Source organism: Tachypleus tridentatus, chromosome 1 (assembly GCF_004210375.1).
Source record: "Tachypleus tridentatus isolate NWPU-2018 chromosome 1, ASM421037v1, whole genome shotgun sequence".
Classification (NCBI taxonomy): Eukaryota; Metazoa; Arthropoda; class Merostomata; order Xiphosura; family Limulidae; genus Tachypleus; species Tachypleus tridentatus.
In genome coordinates this window covers 32418747-32441748 of record NC_134825.1, presented here as the reverse complement: position 1 = coordinate 32441748, position 23002 = coordinate 32418747, and the positions used below count along the sequence as shown (strand labels likewise).

General features: G+C 33.5%; 1 protein-coding gene across 16 annotated transcripts in view; it reads right to left on the bottom strand.

The window, feature by feature from the left end:
* The window catches only part of LOC143245362 (uncharacterized), a 135398-nt gene that overhangs the window by 48423 nt on the left and 63973 nt on the right, over positions 1 to 23002 (bottom strand). For 12 of the 16 annotated variants that reach the window (XM_076491677.1, XM_076491627.1, XM_076491635.1 and 9 more), the window contains one exon: positions 19859 to 19963. The exons of 3 other annotated variants lie outside the window; for them this stretch is intronic. In XM_076491677.1, the coding sequence (XP_076347792.1) occupies positions 19859 to 19963 (105 nt within the window). Of the gene's footprint in view, positions 1 to 16161; positions 16707 to 19858; positions 19964 to 23002 lie in introns of those variants that run through there. One more of the 16 variants, XM_076491711.1, reaches the window with a different exon arrangement.

The following is a 23002-nucleotide window of genomic DNA, read 5'->3' as shown; positions in this document are numbered from 1 at the left end:
AAGAAGTGTTAGACAGCAGATTTATTAAACAAGAAAATTCTCATCTTCATTAAACGGTTGCGTCAGATACGCCCAAAGAAACCCAAATATTGCGTAGAATGCTAGCTGAAGACCTGAATCCAAGTTTTTCAATCATTTATCACAGTTTATCACAGATTGATGTATTTAGTTTTATTTTTGTTTGTTTTATTTTCAGAATTTTTGCGAAAAGCTACGAAAAGGGCTGTTTGCATACAGTTGTTCTCAATTTTCAACTGATGGACTAAAATGAATCTAGGTAACTAATGAATAGCACCCTTCGGAAGCTCTTGAAATATCACTGTGTTACTAAATAGTACGGTTTTATCGTACTCTTATACACGGTCTCGAAGTGCGGAATACAATTTTGTGGCAATGGATTATGAACCACGAATCCTCAGATCCACAATCTAGGTACGCTATCTACTAGACAACCTCATGCATTGATTAATATAGTCTTCTCTGATGTGTATGATACATAGCTATAAAAGTATATATCTAGATATGTTCATATATATATATACACACACACAAGCACGTAACAACCTGAAAACGAGGCTATTGTCAATAAAATACCATAACGTAGTGTCAATCCTTTACACTGCTGACAACTACATATATGGTTCTGTAATGGATATGTTAGTCACACAGACTTTCTACTTTCAACAGTCACTGTTGTATATAGGCTTGTTAAAGGATGTTTTTTATAAAACTCAAGCATCTTAAACTATTGACAGATACATTCTGCTAGACTATAGACTATTCCAAAGAAAGTGGTTTTCTTTTGACGATCTAAAGAGGTCGCACTTGCAGTCTCGACGATAACACGCTTAGCCACTGTTGTATATAAAATAAGTAGTGTGGGCAGACTATGTTGCCATATTTAACTGATTTATAAGATTTTCGTGATTATGAAAGAAATGCAGCATCTACAGAGGCCTCAGTGCTCTGTTTGACGGACTGCGGGTTGAGAACCCTTGGTCATGAGATATAATAGATGTATATGCGGTTAAAAACAAAATAAATTAGTGTGCTTAAATATGAGGCGTCTATTCACAAACAGTCAAACAAAATGATCGATTTTAAATGAATAGATGAACACACAATCAGAGTTTATTCATAAACAGGTTTCACAACCGGTTGTAAGTTGTTCTTAACTAATATCAGCTAGGTGGGTTTAAAAAAAAAATTTTAAAAGATTACAATAGCTAAATATCTGTAAGTGCAGTATAAAAGATAGAGGTGATGTGGACTAATATTTTCAAATATAGTTTAAAGGAAAGAAATGATATCAACTGCATGTTTTCAAATATAGTTAAAAGGAAAGAAATGATATCAACTAAATGTTTTCAAATATAGTTTAAAGGGAAAAAATGATGTCAACTAAATGTTTTCAAATACAGTTTAAGGGAAAGAAATAATATCAACTAAATGTTTTCAAATACAGTTTAAAGGAAAGAAATAATATAAACTAAATGTTTTCAAATACAGTTTAAAGGAAAGAAATGATATCAACTAAATATTTTCAAATACAGTTCAATGGAAAGAAATGATATCAACTAAATGTTTTCAAATACAGTTTAAAGGAAAGAAATAATATAAACTAAATGTTTTCAAATACAGTTTAAAGGAAAAAAATGATATCAACTAAATGTTTTCAAATACAGTTTAAAGGAAAGAAATAATATCAACTAAATGTTTTAAATACAGTTTAAAGGAAAGAAATAATATCAACTAAATGTTTTCAAATACAGTTTAAAGGAAAGAGATTATATCAACTAAATGTTTTCAAATACAGTTTAAAAGAAAGAAATGATATCAACTAAATGTTTTCAAATACAGTTTAAAGGAAAGAAATTATATCAACTAAATGTTTTCAAATACAGTTTAAAGGAAAGAAATAATATCAACTAAATGTTTTCAAATATAGTTTAAAGGAAAGAAATAATATAAACTAAATGTTTTCAAATATAGTTTAAAGGAAAGAAATAATATAAACTAAATGTTTTCAAATACAGTTTAAAGGAAAGAAATGATATCAGCTAAATGTTTTCAAATATAGTTTAAAGGAAATAAATGATATCAACTAAATATTTTCAAATACAGTTTAAAAGATAAAATGATATCAACTAAATGTTTTCAAATACAGTTTGAAGGAAAGAAATTATATGGACTAAATAGTTTTCTCAAGGAAGAAAGTTTCAGATTCAAACAGAAAGTCTATCGTCTAAGCAATTAATAGCGCAAGTTTAAAGTCCATGGATGCAACATTTCCAGTAGCAGCTAAACAGAAGATACTTTATGAACGAAAAATTTCTCTGGTTTGCTTAATAGGAACTAAACATTCCAAGTGTGATTAAGAAAAGCACACGTTGTTACTTGCCTAATTATAAACTTAAAAAAATGATGTCAGAAAATATATAAATCAGAATTGGAAATATCTTCTACCCAAACTGTTTATATGTTAAGTGTTGGTAAAATATTCCATATCTAGCTTATATTAATATATACTGTATTTCTTAACATGAATGAACTAACAATTATATTACATCTTGTATTCATTTCAAATTTCTATGTTTTTGGTTTACTGATTACCAACTCTTGGGTAATCTTTAATACTATGCTTATCTCAACAACCTTTTGGTGTGATCTAAAGCATTTCAGAGTGATAATTTTCAGAGCGCTATCTTACGGTAGATAATAACAGAGTTTAAGCAATTTTTAATTTGGTTCCTGCTATATTACAATAAAATACAGAAACATGCTTTACATAAATTATTATTTAAGAACAAAATGGGTCAGAACAAATTGCATTAAGAAGCAAATCTGAGAAGTCTGAGTCATGAGGAAACGTATCTTTTCTTAATTACCATTAAACATCATTTAGTGTAATTTCTTGGAAAATAAAAGATGAGACACTATTTAAAGACGTAACATAACTTATAATTTTGCTTGTCTTTTGCTTGGAAGTATTTAAATCTTTCATGTTGTCTTACTAATGAAGCAGCAACTTTCACAGGCAGTGCTTCAGATATTAAAGTCTCAATTTCTACTTAATAAGTTCACGCAAGCCACCAACTAATACTAATTTACCGGAAGTAGAAGCAACAAGGTGCAGGTCGTTCATTTATTTTACTCTATTCCACCTGAAGACCAGAGATAACTCTAAGGAGCAATGAGCGGAAAGGGATTCTAAAGTGAGGGACCAACAGAATTTTCAGCTCGCGCATCAACGCTCAGTGCGCGAGCTCGTAAAGCATTTCCTCAGTTGGCATATTGCCAATGAACGCTAGTTGCTGAAGTAACAGTTTCGTTCCGAAACGCTGTTTGTAAAACGAGCTTGATAGTGAACTCGGGATTCGAAGTTCATTACCCATGACAGGGAACGTTGACACGAGTTTTTATTCAGAGATACCGTTTATGTTATGGCGATAATGCTTTTGTCCTTTAATCAGTTACCATCGTGCATGTATTTAAAATACGTTTTATATAAGACTGAGTTTCAGTTAAATGCAATAACATCAGTTAAAAAATAATTCTAATATGAGTTATATTGTAAGAACTTCTCTGTATTGCATTTGGGAATGAGAAGCGGTTTGACTTCGGTTATTCCCACTGCAGTATGAACTGGAGTAGTAGAATAAAACTGACTGGTTTCTCAACAGATTTAATTTTTAGCCCTCTTTTTTAGATCTAATTTATTCATAGTTTTTGTTATATAACATATAAATTGTTTACCCTCCAGGTTGGGATAATTAAGACATTATTTTAGTCATATCAGAACATCATGTGTGTTCATCACTTCACGACGAGTAAGACATTATTAATAATGTTCTAAAAACACGTGGGTCCAAGAAGTCTTGATAAAAATGAAATAGAAACCACCTTTCGAAAGTGCTGGGGTTATATGTTTTCTATTTCAATTTTATCAAGACATTATTAATGGTGACCTTCAAACAGAATAAGCTATGTGCTTAAAATTGAAAACCTATTTGACCATCAGTATAACTCAGTAAATACGCTTTTCTTACGGTCCTACTTATAAAGAATAGAACACATTATTTCAATAGTTGGGTGCCCTTGCTGTTATCCCAGTAATACACCACCAGGTTCGGCTATTTGAGAAGATTAAGGTTAGTCCTAACCACATATCAAAATATGTTTATTAAAGTAAACCAAAACAAAAGAACCTCACCCTAGCAGCAAACTTAAGTGACCGTCACACTTATGCATAAACACATACTTTGATGACGTGTTATTAACTAATAGTTGCATTTATAACGTTAAAATCTGAAATCGTATACCCGTGATTGGCACAACATAAATATTCCTTGTGTGGCTTTGCGCTTAACAACAAATAAACACAAACCTTTTAATGTGGTAGTCCGGTTTAAGAGTTTGTACTTACAGCTAGGTAGATCCACAAATAACGGAGGCTCTTCATGACCTGGTTCATAGAAAATAATGGAATGAATTCGACCGAAATAAGTAGACTGTTCACGGCTCGCACTTGAACACACACGCACAAAACGAAGTCAAACTGAACTCTTTAAAATTAAACCAATAAGAATGGTAACTTTAAATGCAAGTCTTTTTATTAAAATACAAGAGTAAAGTACTTAAGCTGTACTTTATTCGGTCAGCTTTCCGTCTGCTGCTGGTATTACAAAAGAATAAGATATAGCTACTTTATAATCGACCTTATTAGGTCTAAAGCTAGATCTCAGCTCTTGTACTTTAGCGATCTAACTCGTCCACGTAAAAAACAAACACACCAAGGCTAGCAAAGTTTGTAACACGTTAAACTATCTTTTTTCTTTCATTCCATCAGAATTGGTTTAATTTCGCTCATAGCTACACGAGGGCTATCTGCGCTAACCGTCCCTAATTTAGCAATGGGAACACACGAGGGAAGGCAACTGCTCTTTTACCAATGAATAGTTGGATTAAATGTAACATTATAACGCCTCCACAGCTAAAAGGGGCGAGTATGTTTGGTACGACGAGGATTCGAATCCGCGACCTTCAGATTACGAGTCCAATGCCTTAACCCACCTGTCCATGCCAGGCTCGTTCCATCAAACAGAATAAAACAGCTTAAACAAGCATAAATAATTATCAACATCGACAAAAAAAATGCTAAGATAGAAATAGCCTAATTTGAACGTTTATTTGTATTAAACATAAAACTACACAATGGGCTAAATGTACTCAAACCACCGTGGGTATCGAAACCTGGTTTCTAACGGTGTAATTTCGCAGACATGCAGCTGTGCCACTGGGGGAAGAGGACTACTTTGAGATTTACTAGAAACGATAAGTCCTCGGGTCCTCCTTGACAACTAGGTACATTAAAAGTGGCACCTGAAACAAAGCACTAGACAAGTGTTGATATGTTCAAAACCAGTTAAATGAAACTATAAATTTCCGGAAGTAACAATTTAAAATCATAGATAAGGTGAAGCATTGTGAGTAAAGTGGCAATTTATCCATTATCTAACTTTCCTTAGTAGAATGATTAAAGTGTGTGTAAGTCTCAAATCGCCAATAAACTCAAGTATTCATAAAACTGATATTAATAACTTGTAATATCATATAAAGATACAAAAATAATGCATAGTTAACATTTATTACAAAAGTAGTAACTTAAATATTCAATTAATAAATTATATGTTTGTTTTAAAGCAAAATGACATCAGGCTCTCTGCTATGTCCATCGCGAGGGATCGAACCATCAATTTTAACGTTCTAATTTATCACAATAAGCGCGTGTTTAGAGACTAACATTGCAAGTACGATGACCATAACGTAATATTGATTACGTTTGGTTAAACTGTAAATTTCATTTAATCTTATTGCTATTTATAGTAAACCTTATCTCTATCAATGGCTTCGGCGTGGCTGTCAGTTCAAACACGTCCGTCTTGCCTGTCAACGAAATTGTAGATTATTGGCTGACGACTGCCGGACAGTTTCTAGAAGAAAGAAGCGAGGTTACGGAGAGCCAAGATTCCGGGAGCCAAGCTTCAGGACCCCGACAAGCGCTACCAACGAAAGCCAAACGTGACTGACCCTGTTCAGTATTAGCATGTAGATAACAAAAAAAATATCGATTGTGAGACATCAGCTGCTTGTAACGTAACTCACAGGGAGTATCCAGAGACCAGAGTCAGTTTCCGTAGGAAGTATTACACCTCCAATCATCTGCTCATTGTTTGAAACTATTTCGGAATCCACCCAACTATATTAAATCCGGAAACATGATAGAACTTGTTCAGGGTCTTAAGGCGGAACAATATCAGCAAATCTTAAGAGTACCGAAAACAATACAGTTGCATCCGCGTCAATGGAAATATTTATATATATGTGTGGATAAGTAACGAAAATGTATTGCATTACTTTCAAACATTAAAGTGTAACAGCTAAGCCTAGGCAATTTTTTACAAATTTATCACTAATTTGGAAATAAAAATACTTTATTTTTACGTTCACAGTGAATTATTAACACTTTAGGTAACTATAAACAACATACTCGACGGCTGATGTTCTTCTATTGCGAAATTTGAGAAAAATAACTAAAAGACTAAAAGAAAGGCAGTTTGTAAACAACATAGACCGCAAACGCTTGGGCTAATTTTTTACCAATGGTTTTTTTTTTAATTTTGTGCAAAGCTACACGAGGACTATCTGTTCCTAATTTAGCAGTGTGAGACTAGAGGAAAGGCAACTAGTCATTACCACCCACAGCCATCTCTTGGACTAATCTTTTACCAACGCATAGTGGGATTGACTGTTACTTTATAACGCCTCCACCGTTGAAAGGTCAAACATGTTTGATATGACACGGATTCGAACCCGCGACCCTCAGATTACGAGTCGAGTGCCTAACCACTTGGCCATGTTGTGTTTTTTACCAAGAAATATAGTGGGATTGATTGTAATATCACAAAACCTCCATGACTAAAAGGATGAGCATGTTGGGCGACTGGAATTCGAACCCTCGACACACAAATTGCGAATTGAACGCCCTCGTTACTAGGATATTCCATTCCATACATTTGCTTGCAGAAACTTCAAAGTAGTGAACATAGTTTATATTGAGTGAAACGTCAGAAAATTGTTTTTTGTGTGTGTGGATTACCAAAAATACATTTTCTGCGACCTGTATAAGTATTCCACTTTTCTTCCCCTTCGAACCTTTTTCAAGGCTTATGTTTTCTGTACGCTAAAACAAATTGAATTTCCACATGAATTGTTTTTGATTTTCAGTGTCTTCAACAATGCTAATAACTTTGCACTTGTTTTGATGAATTATTTTATGTTTTTAATTATCTTCTCTAATATTCATAACACTCTCGTACTGCAGTCGTTAAGAAAATACAATTCAAGAGCTAACGACTATATTTAGGAAATAAAGTTGCAGAAAATGGCTTTAGGAGAAGTGGTTAAATTGATTTTGTTTATTACTTTGTAACCAAGTGTAAAGAAAACATTCCGCGCTAAATACAAAATCTATGTATGGCTGGCTACTGAACGTGTAGAAACAACAAAAAACAAACAAGTTTTGGATGGAAGTGGACAGATCCCTTGATTTGGATAATAACCACACAGTAGACTAAGTTAAGTCAATTTTACACAGAGAACAAAATCTCTTTGTTACTGGCTTCGAAGCTTGATGTTTAAACACGAATTGAACAACGGAAGTTGTTCCGTTATTACACCTTTTCCTTAGTTAACTTTATGATACTACTTTCATGACTGTGATACAATAGAACATTTCACGACTAAAAAACAACTGGCAATTGTTTTGCCAGCGAGGTAGATGAAGATATATCCTTAACACCGAGGGCACTCTACTGAGGAAACGATCCGTTCTAATCTTTAGAAGTAAGAACATAGGAAAAGCGTAGTTAATTAGTTATATCGATAGTTTGACTGATTTTGAATTTCGCTGCTGAGTACATAACTTGCCCCTCTCGTCCGACAGATCAGTGGAAAGTCAGTGGGCTTATAACGCTGAAAATTGGGTTTTGTACCTCTCAACAAGCAGACAACAGATAATTATTTGTGTAGCTTTGTGCTTTAGAACAAACAAAAGCTTTCTTTTGACTTTAAAGTATATCAGTCATAAATGAAACATATAAATACCAGGTCAGCCTTTAAAAACGGATAAATAACTGTTCATGTTTTCTATCGAAAATAAAAAAATAGTTTGAAGTTAACCGCTGAAGGTTTATAAAACTGCGTAACATGTTGAAAGTTATTTAAAATTAGTAAAAACATTTCTAAGTTAAAACATAAAAATATTGTCAACATATTATTTTGCTTTAATTCATTTGTTTTGTTTGTTTTTGAATTTCGCACACTCGAGGGCTATCTGTGCTAGCCGTCCCTAATTTAGCAGTGTAAGACTGGAAGGAAGGCAGCTGGTCATCACCACCTACCGCCAACTCTCGATCTACTCTTTTATCAACGAATAGTGGGATTGACCGTCACATTATAACGCTCCCACGGCTGAAAAGGCGAGCATGTTTGGTGTGATCGGGATTCGAAACCGCGATCCTCGGATTACGAATCGAACGCCTTAACATGCTTGGCCATGCCGGGCCACCTTTAATTCATATTAATGAATTGTTTTATCTTTTTATTAATAAACTTTTGTTTATTGTTGTTTAAAATATGAGCCTACCATTGGCTCAGTCACAAATCTGAGGATTTATAACCTTGAAACTGTGTTTCGATACCCCCCTTGATCAAAGCAGAGATAACTATTGTATACATATATGTTTAACAACGGCTACATATAAAATATAATACGACAAAGTGTTGATTTCGAAAGAAAAAAAAACCACCGAAATTTCTAAATAATAAACACACCTCAAAATATTATTGCGCATGTCTTTTTCTTTAATTTCTTTACAGAGCAATTGTAATAGAACTACTTTCATTGAAGTGGTTTCATTAATATGTATAAGAAAGTGAGTTTTATGAAAGTGAGACGTATTACTTGCAGAAATGTTAAATTTAAAAAAAAAAGAGTTATTTTCTGTATATACAGGAAAATCTCATTATAAAAGCGTACAATATTAATAGTGTGAATATAAAAAGCATTTTTTTCGGATATACGACCGCTCTCCCAATAAACCAACAGTTTTGTTTGTTTGCTCTTATTACAAGTTATTCCTTTAAGCTCCTATTCAGTTTGTTTTTTTTCATAAAATAAAATGCTTTCACCAATTCAAAACTAGGTATTCATTAAACTCCACAGTCTGAGACGTTTTCTCCTGGCTGAACGCTCTTATCAGGACACTCTTGAATGCTGATGTAACGTCCAATCACCGCCGGTCTAAGGTTTCGCGTGCGAGTGCCTCGTTGAAAGATGTCGTGGATCTCCATCAAGATTGCCTCTCCCTATTCCGCATAGAAATATTCCATTGAGATTTCTCGAGGGGCTTATATTTATACTGTCACAGTCATAATGGTGCTGTCATTGATCTCCTGATGAAATAAGACGTCATAAAGCAAATACTTATCTGTAAGGACCTTTACCCATAAATAATCAGGGCCTTAGCAAGATCATAAGCTTGATAGACTTATGAAAAATGTGTGCTCAGAGCTACGTAACGTGATTACATCGGACTATTCCCCATTTAACTTAGTAATAGCAAGTGGCAAGTCTGCGCAAGTCCTATGCTGTAAGTTACAGAAACAGTTTAATGTAAATGATTATACAATGATTGTGCGGAATAACTAAACGATAATTTTATTCAAATGAAAGGAGCGTCGAACGAGACAGTGTTTTGGACATGAAGAGTACGGCTAAGTTCGCACATACATCACGGTGAAACATAAACACTGCAGCCGGTGTTGCTACTGGAGAGCAGCTGTAATAACTCTGTGACCACGTTTCTGTGTTTCTTTATAATAATGGAACATTATTTCAGTAAAACTACTCATCTGAAGTAAAGTTATGGGATTTAACATTATCACCGTTCAATCTGAATGTGTGAAATTAATTAATTACAAATATTTGTTTTTTGAGATAAGACAAGGTTAATGGGCTTTTCTAGCATTGGGGGCTCGTGAGAATTATTGATAAAGTAGTTATTATCTTCTGAATTACTGTATAAAAATGTAATTTTCAAAGACAATACAAGAACTTTTGAATGCATAAAGAGATACATTGTTTTTGTATCCGTTTAAAGAATAAACTTATTTCTTGAAACCTGTTGGAATTTGAAATTCTCTATATGGATAATGTGTATAAACCTAGTAAAGAGCGGCTGTTCGTATTATGGAGATGCTACGTATTGGTTGGTGTATGGTATCAGAGCAAGTAATTATGAAATTCAACCAACATATAAGAACTTTGATATTCATAATGTTTACTAACTCTGATTGAAGCCTATCTCAGTTTTTGTCGTTTTTTATAAAACAAGATTATAAAAAAGACATTATTTTTTAACAATTACTTTTACCGCTTCCTTACGACATAAATGCTTCATTACTGCACAATTTGAAGAAACCTATAATATGCCCTAGCTGCATCTCTTCATAATATTTTGTTCATTTCCCAAAGTACCTTTTTTGTCGAGTGAAAATCAAGTATATGTACAACGAGTTAAGTGTAATGTTCAAGGTATTTTCACTTCATAAGACTTAAGTAAACTACGTGTTTTCGTCTTAAAATAGTTCACTCGCCCAACCAGTTCGTGATAACAGGACATTAAGGGATAGGAAATGTTCTCTGGTTATGTGATAATCAAACGTTTCAGCTAGTTCAAGTGGGATAAAATTCAATATTTTTCTCACGCTCTACTGCAGGGTTAATTGCACAGCTTCTTCTAGTAAGTATTATTTTTAAAAAGCGTAAGCCATTATTACTAATAACTGATACGAAATACCTTTAAAAGTAAGAAGATGAAAAACTAGTTCGACGTTTTTGTAATAGTGCGTTTTGCCTTCATAAAGCAAATTTAAAATTACATAGACAGCATAAATAACTGTTAAAATAACTATATTACATAAAAAATGACATATAACAATACAGCTACTATTCGTGACAGACGTATTGTGTGTGTTTTCTTATAGCAAAGCCACAGCGGGCTATCTGCTGAGCCCACCAAGGGGAATCGTACCCCTAATTTTAGCGTTGTAAATCCGAAGAAATACCGCTGTACTAGCAAGGGGCCGACAGACGTATTACAACTATAATTTCAAAATTGAAAAGACCGGTGTGAAGAAATAAAAGAGTTACGAAAGTGAATGATATAACGCAAATAATAGACACAAAATGTATATATATACGTAAATATATACAATTATACATATATCTAATACGTAAAAATGAGCTGTAAAAAAATAAATCGAAACGTTGGGACAAAGTTTGTTTGCTGTTCTCGTCGCTATCTTCTGGTTGGTGGGAGATATCAGTCAAACCCACTCGTAGCGTAACCCAACTCAATAACGTGAGTGGTGTTAACTAAAATTATCACATTCCTCCCTCAACACAGACACGTTCTGTCCTCGGGACTAACCCGAGGGTCACGACGGAGCTGTGTTAGTAGCAAATTTTCAGTGTGATAGCCTTACTTTTGGATCTCACGAAATCGGGATTCAATCCAACATTTCATACTTCAAACGTGTATTCTACCGACTCAGCTACAAACTACAGCAATACAGGTCTCTACACTCCAGTACAAGTAAATGTGCCGCTATGTGTATATGCGTTAATTTAAGTTATGAATAATAAAATAGATACTTCCCCTTCAGTTAATCTTTATTGTAAGTTTTATAGAACTTTCAAACATGTGTAAGGTCGTTTGATAACTCCCTCTGTACTACTAGTTTATTTCGTCAAGGTTTGTACTGTCTAGAAAATAGTGGTCTAGCGCTTAACTGAATCCTAAGATTTATGGTTCACGACTAGTTGCAGCAGAAACATGGCTTGAATTTTGGTGTTTGGGGTGAACTATAACAGTGACGATCAGCTCTAACTATTTAGTTAGACATGATTAGACCACGATTTGGTAGTAGTTGCTGATGGCAATATGCCTTCTCCCTGGTCTGTCAATACAAAATTAAGGAAGGTTATACGAAATTAACCCTAGTCTAGTTTTGTGTAAAGATTTGAAACAGTCAACGTCTGAATTATATGACACATGTAAGGAGGGGTAGTCGAGGGGGGTCAGCCAAAACTCCTATTTTTGTGATGTAAAAAACATGCTTATATAATTATAGTGTATCTTCTTATAATATTTAACGTTTCCCACATAGACTACATTATTTTGACGAAGCAAGAAAAAATGGCTTTCTACATCTCTCCAGAACAGTCCTCAGATACTGGCTGACTGCTTAAAAGCGTTCTTCAATATAAAAAATATTTTTATGTTACTGAAACTCTTTGCCACTAAGTTCATGTTCATGTGAACGTTCGACGCCTGCTCTCCATAAGCGTTCTTCAATATAAAAAATATTTTTATGTTACTGAAACTCTTTGCCACTAAGTTCATGTTCATGTGAACGTTCGACGTCTGCTCTCCATGGGTTAAATAATTACCTGAAGTGTACACAGACTTAAGAATAGCTTTAATACATAATTATTATGACACTGCTGTCAGCACTAAAACTATATGTAAACTATTTCTGGAAAATCACCAGAAGAATGGAGCATGTTACATTTTATTTCAGTAGTACATAAATATACGTATATCATTGGAATAGCTAATATACTGTATTGTACACAATTTTTAAACTAATTACTACTCTGTATGTAAGTAGTACAGTATTTTACTATAATTGTTTGTGTGTTTTTGAATTTCACTCAAAGCTACACAAGGACTATTTGCGCTAGCCGTCCCTAATTTAGCAGTGTAAGACTAGAGGGAAGGCAGCTAGTCAGCACCACCCACCGCCAACGAATAATGGGCTTGATCGTAACAAATAATGCACTCACGGGTGAAAAGGTGAGACAAAGGATAACTGGCGAGTGAGAAGCACCGTGTTCGATTCCAGCCGAACAAAAATTTGTTTAACTCAAAGAACTGGCTCATGCCAAGTAAACTACCTACCATCAGAGATATATGAGTAATTTAACCCAATGTACTGCAAGTAAGGTGTACTTTAACCCAATGTACTGCAAGTAAGGTGTAATTTAACCGAATGTACTGCAAGTAAGGTGTAATTCAACCCAATGTAATACAAGTAAGGTGTTTTTAACGTTTGAAATAACTTGGTTATCTCCCTCCCTGAAACATATCTGTCTTGATTAAACAAGAGCAGAACAAAATACATATTAGAAACAGGTTTGTGTTTATATGCCAATGACGAAAATGTTCCAATTATTCAAGTTCATATCAAGGAGAAACTTTTGGGTATACGATAGAAGTAATCTAAAACCATCTTACTTCATTCATTTTCTCATTTTTTTTACCAGTTTGACAGTCATATCAATTTCTTCCTACCGCAGGTCAAAAAACAACATACACGCGCACTGTCCTGCCATCCACATGAAACTAATGAAATAAATTCCGCCTCTATCACGAGTACCTTGCTGATTTAATTCAAATCGAGGTTACATATCACACTATATCAAATCATTATTAAGAAATGTAACTTCCAGCTTCATAAAATGATAGACATGCACATGCATCTCACGTTGACTTCAACTTACAAGTAACTTGTGATAACTATTTACTCTCCGAGAATACGATCTCCAATCAATATTTTCAGTAATTGGAATTTACTAATCTATTTTTTTATGTTATAATAATTTTTCTTATCCGAAAAATACTTAAGTCTTCGAAGATTCACCACAAACACTTCGTTTTGATTGTTTAAGATTAGAAGAGAGTTAACACATTTAATAAGCTGCGTGCACAAAATGTTCCTTGACTAAATAGCTCATAATTTACAACTACACTCATAAATGTTGTTTTGTCACCACTTAACACTTGCTCTCCTTCAAATCTCACTAAATAAAAATTGAAGATAAAAGAGTTAAGCTTTCTAATTAGTTATTAAATTATAAACAAAAAAGTTTAAATAGATCAGTATCTAAGGACAAGAATTCTGGGGAGTGAAAGAAGGGCAGTTTCCCTTTAAAAACTATCATAAAAACCTGATAATAGCGTACCATGTTTTACGCTTTTGATGTGTGTTCTGTAAAAAAACAATAGCAGAATCCAGTTTTCACTGTGTATGCCGTAACAATTGTACAAGCCAGCTTTCACTGTATATGCTGTAACAAACTTTTGTGCAATCCAGCTTTCAATGTGTATGCTGTAACTATAGTACAATCCATCTCTCGCTGTGTATCCTGTAACAAACTCTGGTACAATGTATGTCAGAATGGTTGATATGGGTATTAACACTTTTATCGCCCAAGTCGCGCCAAACATGCTCGCCCTCCCAGCCGTGGGGGCGTTATAATGTTACGGTCAATCACACTTTTCGTTGGTAAAAGAGTAGCCCAAGAGTTGGCGGTGGGTGGTGATGACTAGCTGCCTTCAGTCTAATCTTACACTGATAAATTAGGGACGGCTAGCACAGATAGCCCTCGAGTAGCTTTGTGCGAAATTCCAAAACAAACAAAACACTTTTATTGATAAGGAGAGAACAACATTTCGACTTTCCTAGATCATCTCCATCTTTTTTCTTAACCAGAAGATGACCTAAGAAGGTCGAAACGTTATTCTCTCCTTATCAATAAAAGTGTTAATACCCATATCAACCATTCTGAGATACATTGTTATTTCAAGTGGGTTTATCGTCACCAATAAAAACTGTAGTACAATCTAGCTTTCACTGTATGTGCTGTAACGAACTATAGTTCAATTCAGATTTCAAAGTGTGTGCTGTAACAAACGATATTACAATCCAATGCTGGATCACTCATTTGTGCATTTTAATCTTGTTCCTGGCACTATCCACACAAATCCGAGAACATTTAAACATTTTGAAACAGTTAATTTCGAATATTTTCAAGTTTAACTCTGATTCGGTATAATTTGCTAACAGCCTTCATTTTTATTCAAGTATTATATCAAATTCATGATGAAATTTCAATAGCTCTCAGTTATTGACATAATACTTGAAACGTCATCTAGGTTCTAATGCTTTTAACAGTATTCCAAAGTTCTTTTTTCCAAATAATCAGACCCGGCATGGCCAGGTGGGTTAAAGCGTTCGACTCGTAATGTGAAGGTCGCGAGTTCGAATTCCCGTAGCACCAAACATGCTCGTCATTTCAGCCGAGGAGCGTTATAATGTGACAGTCAATCCCTCTATTCGTTAGTAAACAGTAGCCCAAGAGTTGGTGGTGGGTAGTGATGACTAGCTACCTTTCCTCTAGTCTTACACTGCTATATTACGGACGGCTAGCGCAGATAGCCCTTGTGTACCTTTGCGCAAAATGCAAAACAAACAGACGAAATAATTAATTTGTTTCAGAAAACGCCGAGTAGATGTCGCCAATACTTTATTTACTGATTAATTGCATAAAAAATTAATTTTATAGTTTAATGCATAATATACATCCATATGCCACACTAATCAGAGTATTCAGACATCTGTTGTAGCTTTCAAGGATTACCTCAAAACTAAAAATTAAGTTATGTACATCAGAAGTGTGGATAGTCATTATTTGTGATTATGTAAACTTTTATGTAACTAAAGTGTTTACCTGCCTTAAGTCAACAAGGAGAAAAAAGCCAGTTTAATAAATTATCACTGTGATAATAGAAATATTAGTGCCAAAATTATCTCCTCCTACATGCCTTGGTGGTAAAATCTATTTCTTTAAGCTACGCCTGTTACATAATTAGACGAGAAATAATACTTCGCTCAAAGTGACAAAAAAACGTTTTCCTTGGCTGTTCATAAGTACGATGAATAACAAGTGCTCTGAATAATGTCTGAATTACATAAAACATTCATCTTTAAGCGTATCTAACTTCACTCCTACGAGAAACCTGTTCTCTGTGATGAAGTACTCCTGAATTATTTCATCTTGACATGTGCAGGTTATGTATTGCACTCAGAAACAGGTAATAAAATAAAGCTCACGCCATTCATATATTTCAGAATATATCACTGTTCCACACTTTTTCCAAATAGAACTAGAATACTAAATTTACATCCTACCTTGTTAAGCATCCAAGATTTTTCTCTTTCTTGCATTCACTTCATTCTCTTTCTTTGAATAAATCCTTTTAAATCCCGGTGTGATGTAATAAATGCAAATAAAAGTATTGAGGATTTAAAGGATCTTTTTAGAACTATTTTTCAATGAGAAAAGCAAACGGATTAGCTAGAATAATAAAAAAAAGTTCTAACGCAAAAACAGGGTATATCAGAATCGTTATTGATGTAATTATAAGGACCACTGTCTGTCTTTAGTTTTGTATGGTAAATTAGAAGCACGGTACTGGGATGACTGCATATTAATGAACACAGAAAGTTACGGTTCTTCCGGTGTTCGAGGCTATGACCGACAGAAATCTGAACTGCTTTTGACACTAATGTTTTATGGTAAATCCGTCACTGAAACCGCCCACGTGTGCCTGTCATCAAACAGGGTAAAAGTTTGCAAACAAACGTCAAGTCTTAAGCTTTTGGGTAATATGAGCAGTTGGGACATTCAGTTGATACTGAAAGGGGAAATAACATTTCAGTTGTGGTTCTTTTTTTGACAGCCTTGGATCAAACACAACGTGATCTTCTGTCATGCCACACGACGTATTCCAGACAAAGTGCTGAGTTCGTAGTGTTGCCGGTAACCCCAAACCTACACGTTTGTATAAAAAAAAAAAGACAAAAAAAAAAAAAAAAAGACTGATTTGGAAGAGTTCATTCCGAAATACGGGGAGTATACGTGCACTAAAACACAGAAATGACGTTTTCTCATCTTATCGGTTTTTCAGGCAAAAGTAACTATAGCTACTAATTATGTTTGATATATTTTACGTATTTTCTAACATGCTAGTAACATTTAATTGCACAATTTATTGGCGTTTATAAAAGTTATTTCTAAAAAAATATTAAAAAAACAACTTTCTTTCATGTTTTGATTAGAAACCTAACGCAGTCTCTAGTATAAAAGATAAAGTGGGTTGTGCGTTACGTCACTTTGAATCTTAAAGTGGTTTACTTGTAGAAGCGTTTCAGACTTCTACCGTAATATACTAAAATTGATTTCATAGTTTTGAAAAGTACCTAAAGATAAAGTAATGTTCAGTTACTAATTTGTGTGAAATTTAAATGTCGCTTTAAAATGCCCGCTGTGTTCACAAAATTACCAATCAAACCTGAATATTAATATGCCTTTCAAATAAAACCGAAAAGAAGACCACCCCTTTATCTTCTTAATTATATGGATTACTCCATATATATAAAGTAAAATTCGTTTACTATAAGAGTTTACTGAATGCTTTACCTTACTAGTGTTTTATGTTAAATACATTAGCCTTGTCTCAACTTGGTTAATTTCTACAGTTCTGCAGTGCGTCCAATGGATATAAGAGGGAATCCTCAATAGCCGCTGCATTTCAAACACTTTTAAGCAGAATTAGAATAAATTAATGTATGAGACTTTGGGAGTGGTCAAATAAATCAGTCAAAGAGTTTGTCGTTCTAAGTCCACAATTGTACTTAGATCTGAAATCTGAGATGATGAAACTATGAGCTAAATTTTATACTTGAGAAAAATAACAAAAATCTCAGAACCGTTATGCCGCGGCTAAAATCTCTGTTTTACCCATACAAGTTACAAATGACCTTGTTCTAAACGTTTATATCATATCAGATATAAATTGATAATGTTTGATTGTCCTCATACGTAGTGACCTATTCATGAAAAAAGAAAGAAAGAGAGTGTGTAACACTTATGGGTACGAAACTATCCTCATAAACGATGACTTTTGGTTAACTTATATTAACACTTTATATTGATTTCTCATATATGATTGGATCAGTGGTGTATTATGTTTAATTATCACCAGAAGCTTTTATTCTCCAAAGATCAAAAATAATTGTCAGCATCAAATTAGTTTAACAATTCTGATCAAGTGAAGCATGTTAAACAGTTTGGTGGATCTTTTTATTATGCTGTTAAGATCACCGGACGAGAAATATTCTCTTCTAATTTATTGTTAAAATGCTGCAGGTATGCTGTAGTCATATGTGGCTTAATGTGCTGTTTCTTGGCAAAGTAGGTATTTTTTTTTGTAACTTAAAACATGCTGTTATATCAAGCGATATCTATAGACCAGGAATTATTATATTGATCAAGATTTTTTGTAGTCTAACTTGTCGTATTAACGTGTTTTTTTAAATAACTCATTCTTCATCCGTACATTCTAAAATAGAGACAAAGGGTTATATATTCTATCATTGTGAGTGGGTATCTAGACATCGTCCTATACTTGAACGTAGCAGACTGAAAGATTTCACTCTCTCGTTATTTGTATTGTTCATGATATTTATTAAACTTTCAAAGATACATTTTGCAGTTATTCTTCATATTATATTTAACAAACATTTACCTCAGTACAATGGACGCCGAAGGGTTATTTTTCAAGCAATAAAACGCTTTGCAATGCACAGATGGTCCATTCAAAATAAATTATATATATAACTTTGATACGTACCTTGAGTTGGGTTCAACGTCAGGAAGCAAAGGTTTTCTCAATAAGCAGATTGAATGTCTGGTGTATTAATGTGTTAATGTTGTAAGTAGAACAAAGTTTGAGGCCACATAATCCGATGACGTGAAGATAATAATGCCTACCAGAATTAAAAAAAAAAAAAAAAACTCTAAACAGTATAAATATTTTATTTATTTTTGTACATGGCAGATAGATTTAGTTTTGTTTGTTTTTGAAATTCGCGCAAAGCCACACGTCCCTAATTTAGTAGTGTAAGACTAGAGGGAAGGCAACTACTCATCACCACTCACTGCCAACTCTTGGGCTACTCCTTTACAAACTAATAGTGGGATTGATCGTCATATTCAACTCCCTCACGGCTGAAAGAGCGAGCATGTTTGGTGTGCATGGCAGATAGAAGACTTTAAGAATAATATAGGTTACATTATATAAGGTATCAACTTCCAATACAACGTTATACACATCCGAAAATTCACTTGAAGCCAGAGTTTTGCAAACATTACAGTTTTTCACAACACAAATTTCAGGAAAAATCTTTAAAATATTTAAAATAGTTCGCTAATCTTAATACTTTACGCTTTCGGTGAACTATCAAACCATTTAAACAACGTTGAGATTGTTGTAGAAAATGATAACTTGTCACGAAATACCTATTTTTTTCCAATAAAAATAATGGACATTAATAATATATCCAGCTAATAAGCATTAGAAGCAGAGACGTTGTTGAAATATTTATTTTCAATTACTTTTGCTGTGACCACACAGCTGCAGAGAATTGTTTTTATTATTACAGGACTGCATTATTGCGCGTTGTGAATTCACAGGAAACAATTGTGAAGGTGTGCTTTCTATTTCATATTTTCCACTTCTTAAATTGTATGTATCTATTCACGAGTATTCGTTGGAAAAATAAAAGAACGATGACGTCATATGTCCACCTAACTTTCTAAAGGCTAAACGTAAAGTATTTCTTTAGGCCAGTTAGAATGACGGCAACACGAACAATTTTCGTTTAACAACCTAGTAATTTGCTTTGCTAGGCCATCTTACAATTAACAAACAGAAATCACAGAAGGAGGCCCCGATGTCACCATGATAAGGAACAAGAGAGTTGTTATCCTAACAACCAATAAGGGCGTTGCCTAGAAACGGCAGGTCTGCATCTCGCGACTCACCTCATCATTTTTATCTCGAGCTTCCATCACGTTTTCCGTCGTGTCTACTACTTCATTAATCCGTGCAAATAATTCCTGTTCTAGCGATCGGCAGACCTTCGATCCCTGTAGATTAGATAAGATAGAAAACAAATAAGGACGAGCGGACTGTGTATTATCATCATTACTACAACAAACTCTTGTCGTTGCAATATAGGTTATATTTGTTTTTGTTAAAATATACGATATTATCTCACACTGAAACAATTATTCTTACAAATATGTATTTCATGAACATGCTACGCTGCCAATACACAGTAAAATTTAAAACTGTAAGCGATGTATCTTCAGAATTCTGTCACTGTATTCTGACGTTACCATGACTTGTCTACATCTCCAAGATTACTACATTTCGTACACCTCAATGACGTTCAGTTAGTTTCACTCTTGTTAAATTGGTTTCTCTGATCAGTCGTTAATATTAATTATGGAAGGGCATTAGGAAAATAAAACTAAATTAGTGTTTTAAGATAAAAACTATCAAGTTTTACTCAGTAAACTTCGATGGTAATTATAGTGAACAATGGCGCAACATAAGCGTTAAAGCCTAGCAAATTTTACTTAGTGAATTTCCATGGTAATTAGAGTGAACAATGGCACAGCAAAAGTAATTATAATATGCAATCGTTAACTGACGTACAGATATGCAATTTGTTAAAGTCATAGTAGGAATCTGATTCATTCAAATTATGATTCGTTTATTTCGATATTTGATAACCGTGATTTTGTTTTCACTTCTTTAGAAGGACGGTAATAGATCTTTCTGAAAATTATAAATCTATAACAATGCGTTAAAGTTTGTCCTTCCAATTACTGTTTCTTATTATACAGCACCCAGCTAGTACAGCGGTATGTCTCCGGATTACAACGCTAAAATCAGCAGTTCGATTCCCTTCAGTGGGTTGAGCAGATAACCCGATGTGGCTTTGCTACAAGAAAACACAAACACTTATTATACGTAGTTTTCTTACACATAAAGTTTCTTTGCGTCAAACAGTGGTAGGTTTTACGATAAACGTAAACTAAAGGTTTTCCATCTTCAATTTTACACTTATTTAACTAAGACCCCAAATGAGTGTTAAAATCATACATGCAAAATTTTGAATTATTGTATAGATCCTATTATAAACTACAGCAAAATATTATATTAATAACTAACAGAAGCATTCTGTGATATTTCACTAACATTCACGAAGCAATTCAACGTGAATTAGTTAGATGAATTCCCAGTTTGCTAAGCCAGATTTTTGTGGGGCACACTTTTTTCAATTTGAAAGATAACATAAATAACGTGACTGTGATAATTTTAATAGCATTTTCTATACATATTTTTGTCGTACAATGTATATTTAATTAAATTATTACGCAGTTATAATAGATGAATATGATTAACTTGCCTAGTAACGGAAGAACCTAGTAGGATTGATTCTGTGTTAAATATAATATTTAGTGTGAAACAGTATTAACTTTGACACAGGAAATGAAATTGTTTACAAATGAAATTATTGAACCGCATCCTTTTTTCAAAATATCAACGATTTGGAGCTTTGATATACAGCGAGTATTACATCTGTTATATCTCTCGAGCTTGCGTGTAGAACAATTAAAATCTGAATTGCCTACTTTCTAAATTTCTTTAATGTTTACTATATAATCTTTGAATTTACGAGACATCTATGTTCGAAGTATTCAAGAGGATGTTTATAAGATTATCCGGTTAATACTTATAGTTGATGGAGGTAATAGTATCAATGATACTCAAGTGTATACAGCATTCCATTGTAGTATCTTATTAGAAACGTTGATTATACGTACTACTGGCTTCTAATAAAGATTCTAATGTTTAGAAACAGTTTGTTGCTGTCAAATGTTACTGTATTTGTATATTCTACGGGAAGGGATTAGTAGATAGAACTTGAACGTTATAATCTTAAAACAGGAATAGAACTCACTGTTATCTCTGATTTAACTGTTTAGGAATATGAACCATAAAAACATATTTTTATACCGAAATTAATATACTTTGTGTGATAAGTAAAGAACGAACTAGTGTTCCAAGCCGCGAATAGCGTCTTATTTTTATATATATATATATATATATAAAGTTTATGTCTTGTTAAGGACAAAGCTACAAAATAAACTACCTGTGCTCTGCTAATCATGGGTATTGAAACTTCATTTTTAGTGTCATAAAAAATCCTTCAGACGATTGGCAGAAAAATAAGATTGAACCTGTTGTGTCAAATCCAATTTGTATCTACATTCAATGATACACTATTTGTGCATTAAGCAACGGCTTAAATAGAAAATAATTTTCATTTTGTATAAAAGAAATTGACCAGCCATTTCTTCTCACTGATTAAAACACACAAACTCACAGTTGTACTTATGTAATGCATTTGATATTGGATGAACTCAAGCCAAATAGATGGCACAAATGTTTAAATTAAAACGTATCAACAGTAGATACACATAAAATCCAAATCAATACATATATAAATTCATATATCAAGAAAGTATTAAGAGGCTCACAAGTAATACAAAAAAGTAATTTTTAAACACTTTAAATGACTACAACATACCCTTAAAACAGTGCACAATGACATTTGATCTCGATTTTTAATGTATTTTCAACATAATCCTGGGCTTGCTAATGCTATAGTAGCTGTGGTTACGCATAAATTTAAGATGACGTTTGAGTATAGACTATAAATTTCTAAACTCTGTTTGATAATGGTTTTATTTAAAATGATAGCTCAAGCAATATAGCTTGTTACTATAGTTATTATTAAGTGATACCTGGAAGACAATATGTAACTGGCATGATATGTATATACTATATAGCGACGGTTAAAGGTGTAAATTTGGGAAGACGGTATATAAACCATATAGTGATGGTTAAAGGTGCTGAAGATAGAAATTTCAAAACGACTAGCGAAGGTATCGACCACTGATGTCCTACTTGTATTTAGGAATAGCAAATGATGTAAATAGGCAATATTTGTCCTACGACAGCTGCATGAGAAAATCAATATTAACCAATAATCAGTGATGACGAGAAAACCCACTTATAAAGAAATATATATGTAAAAACGGCTGGTTTGG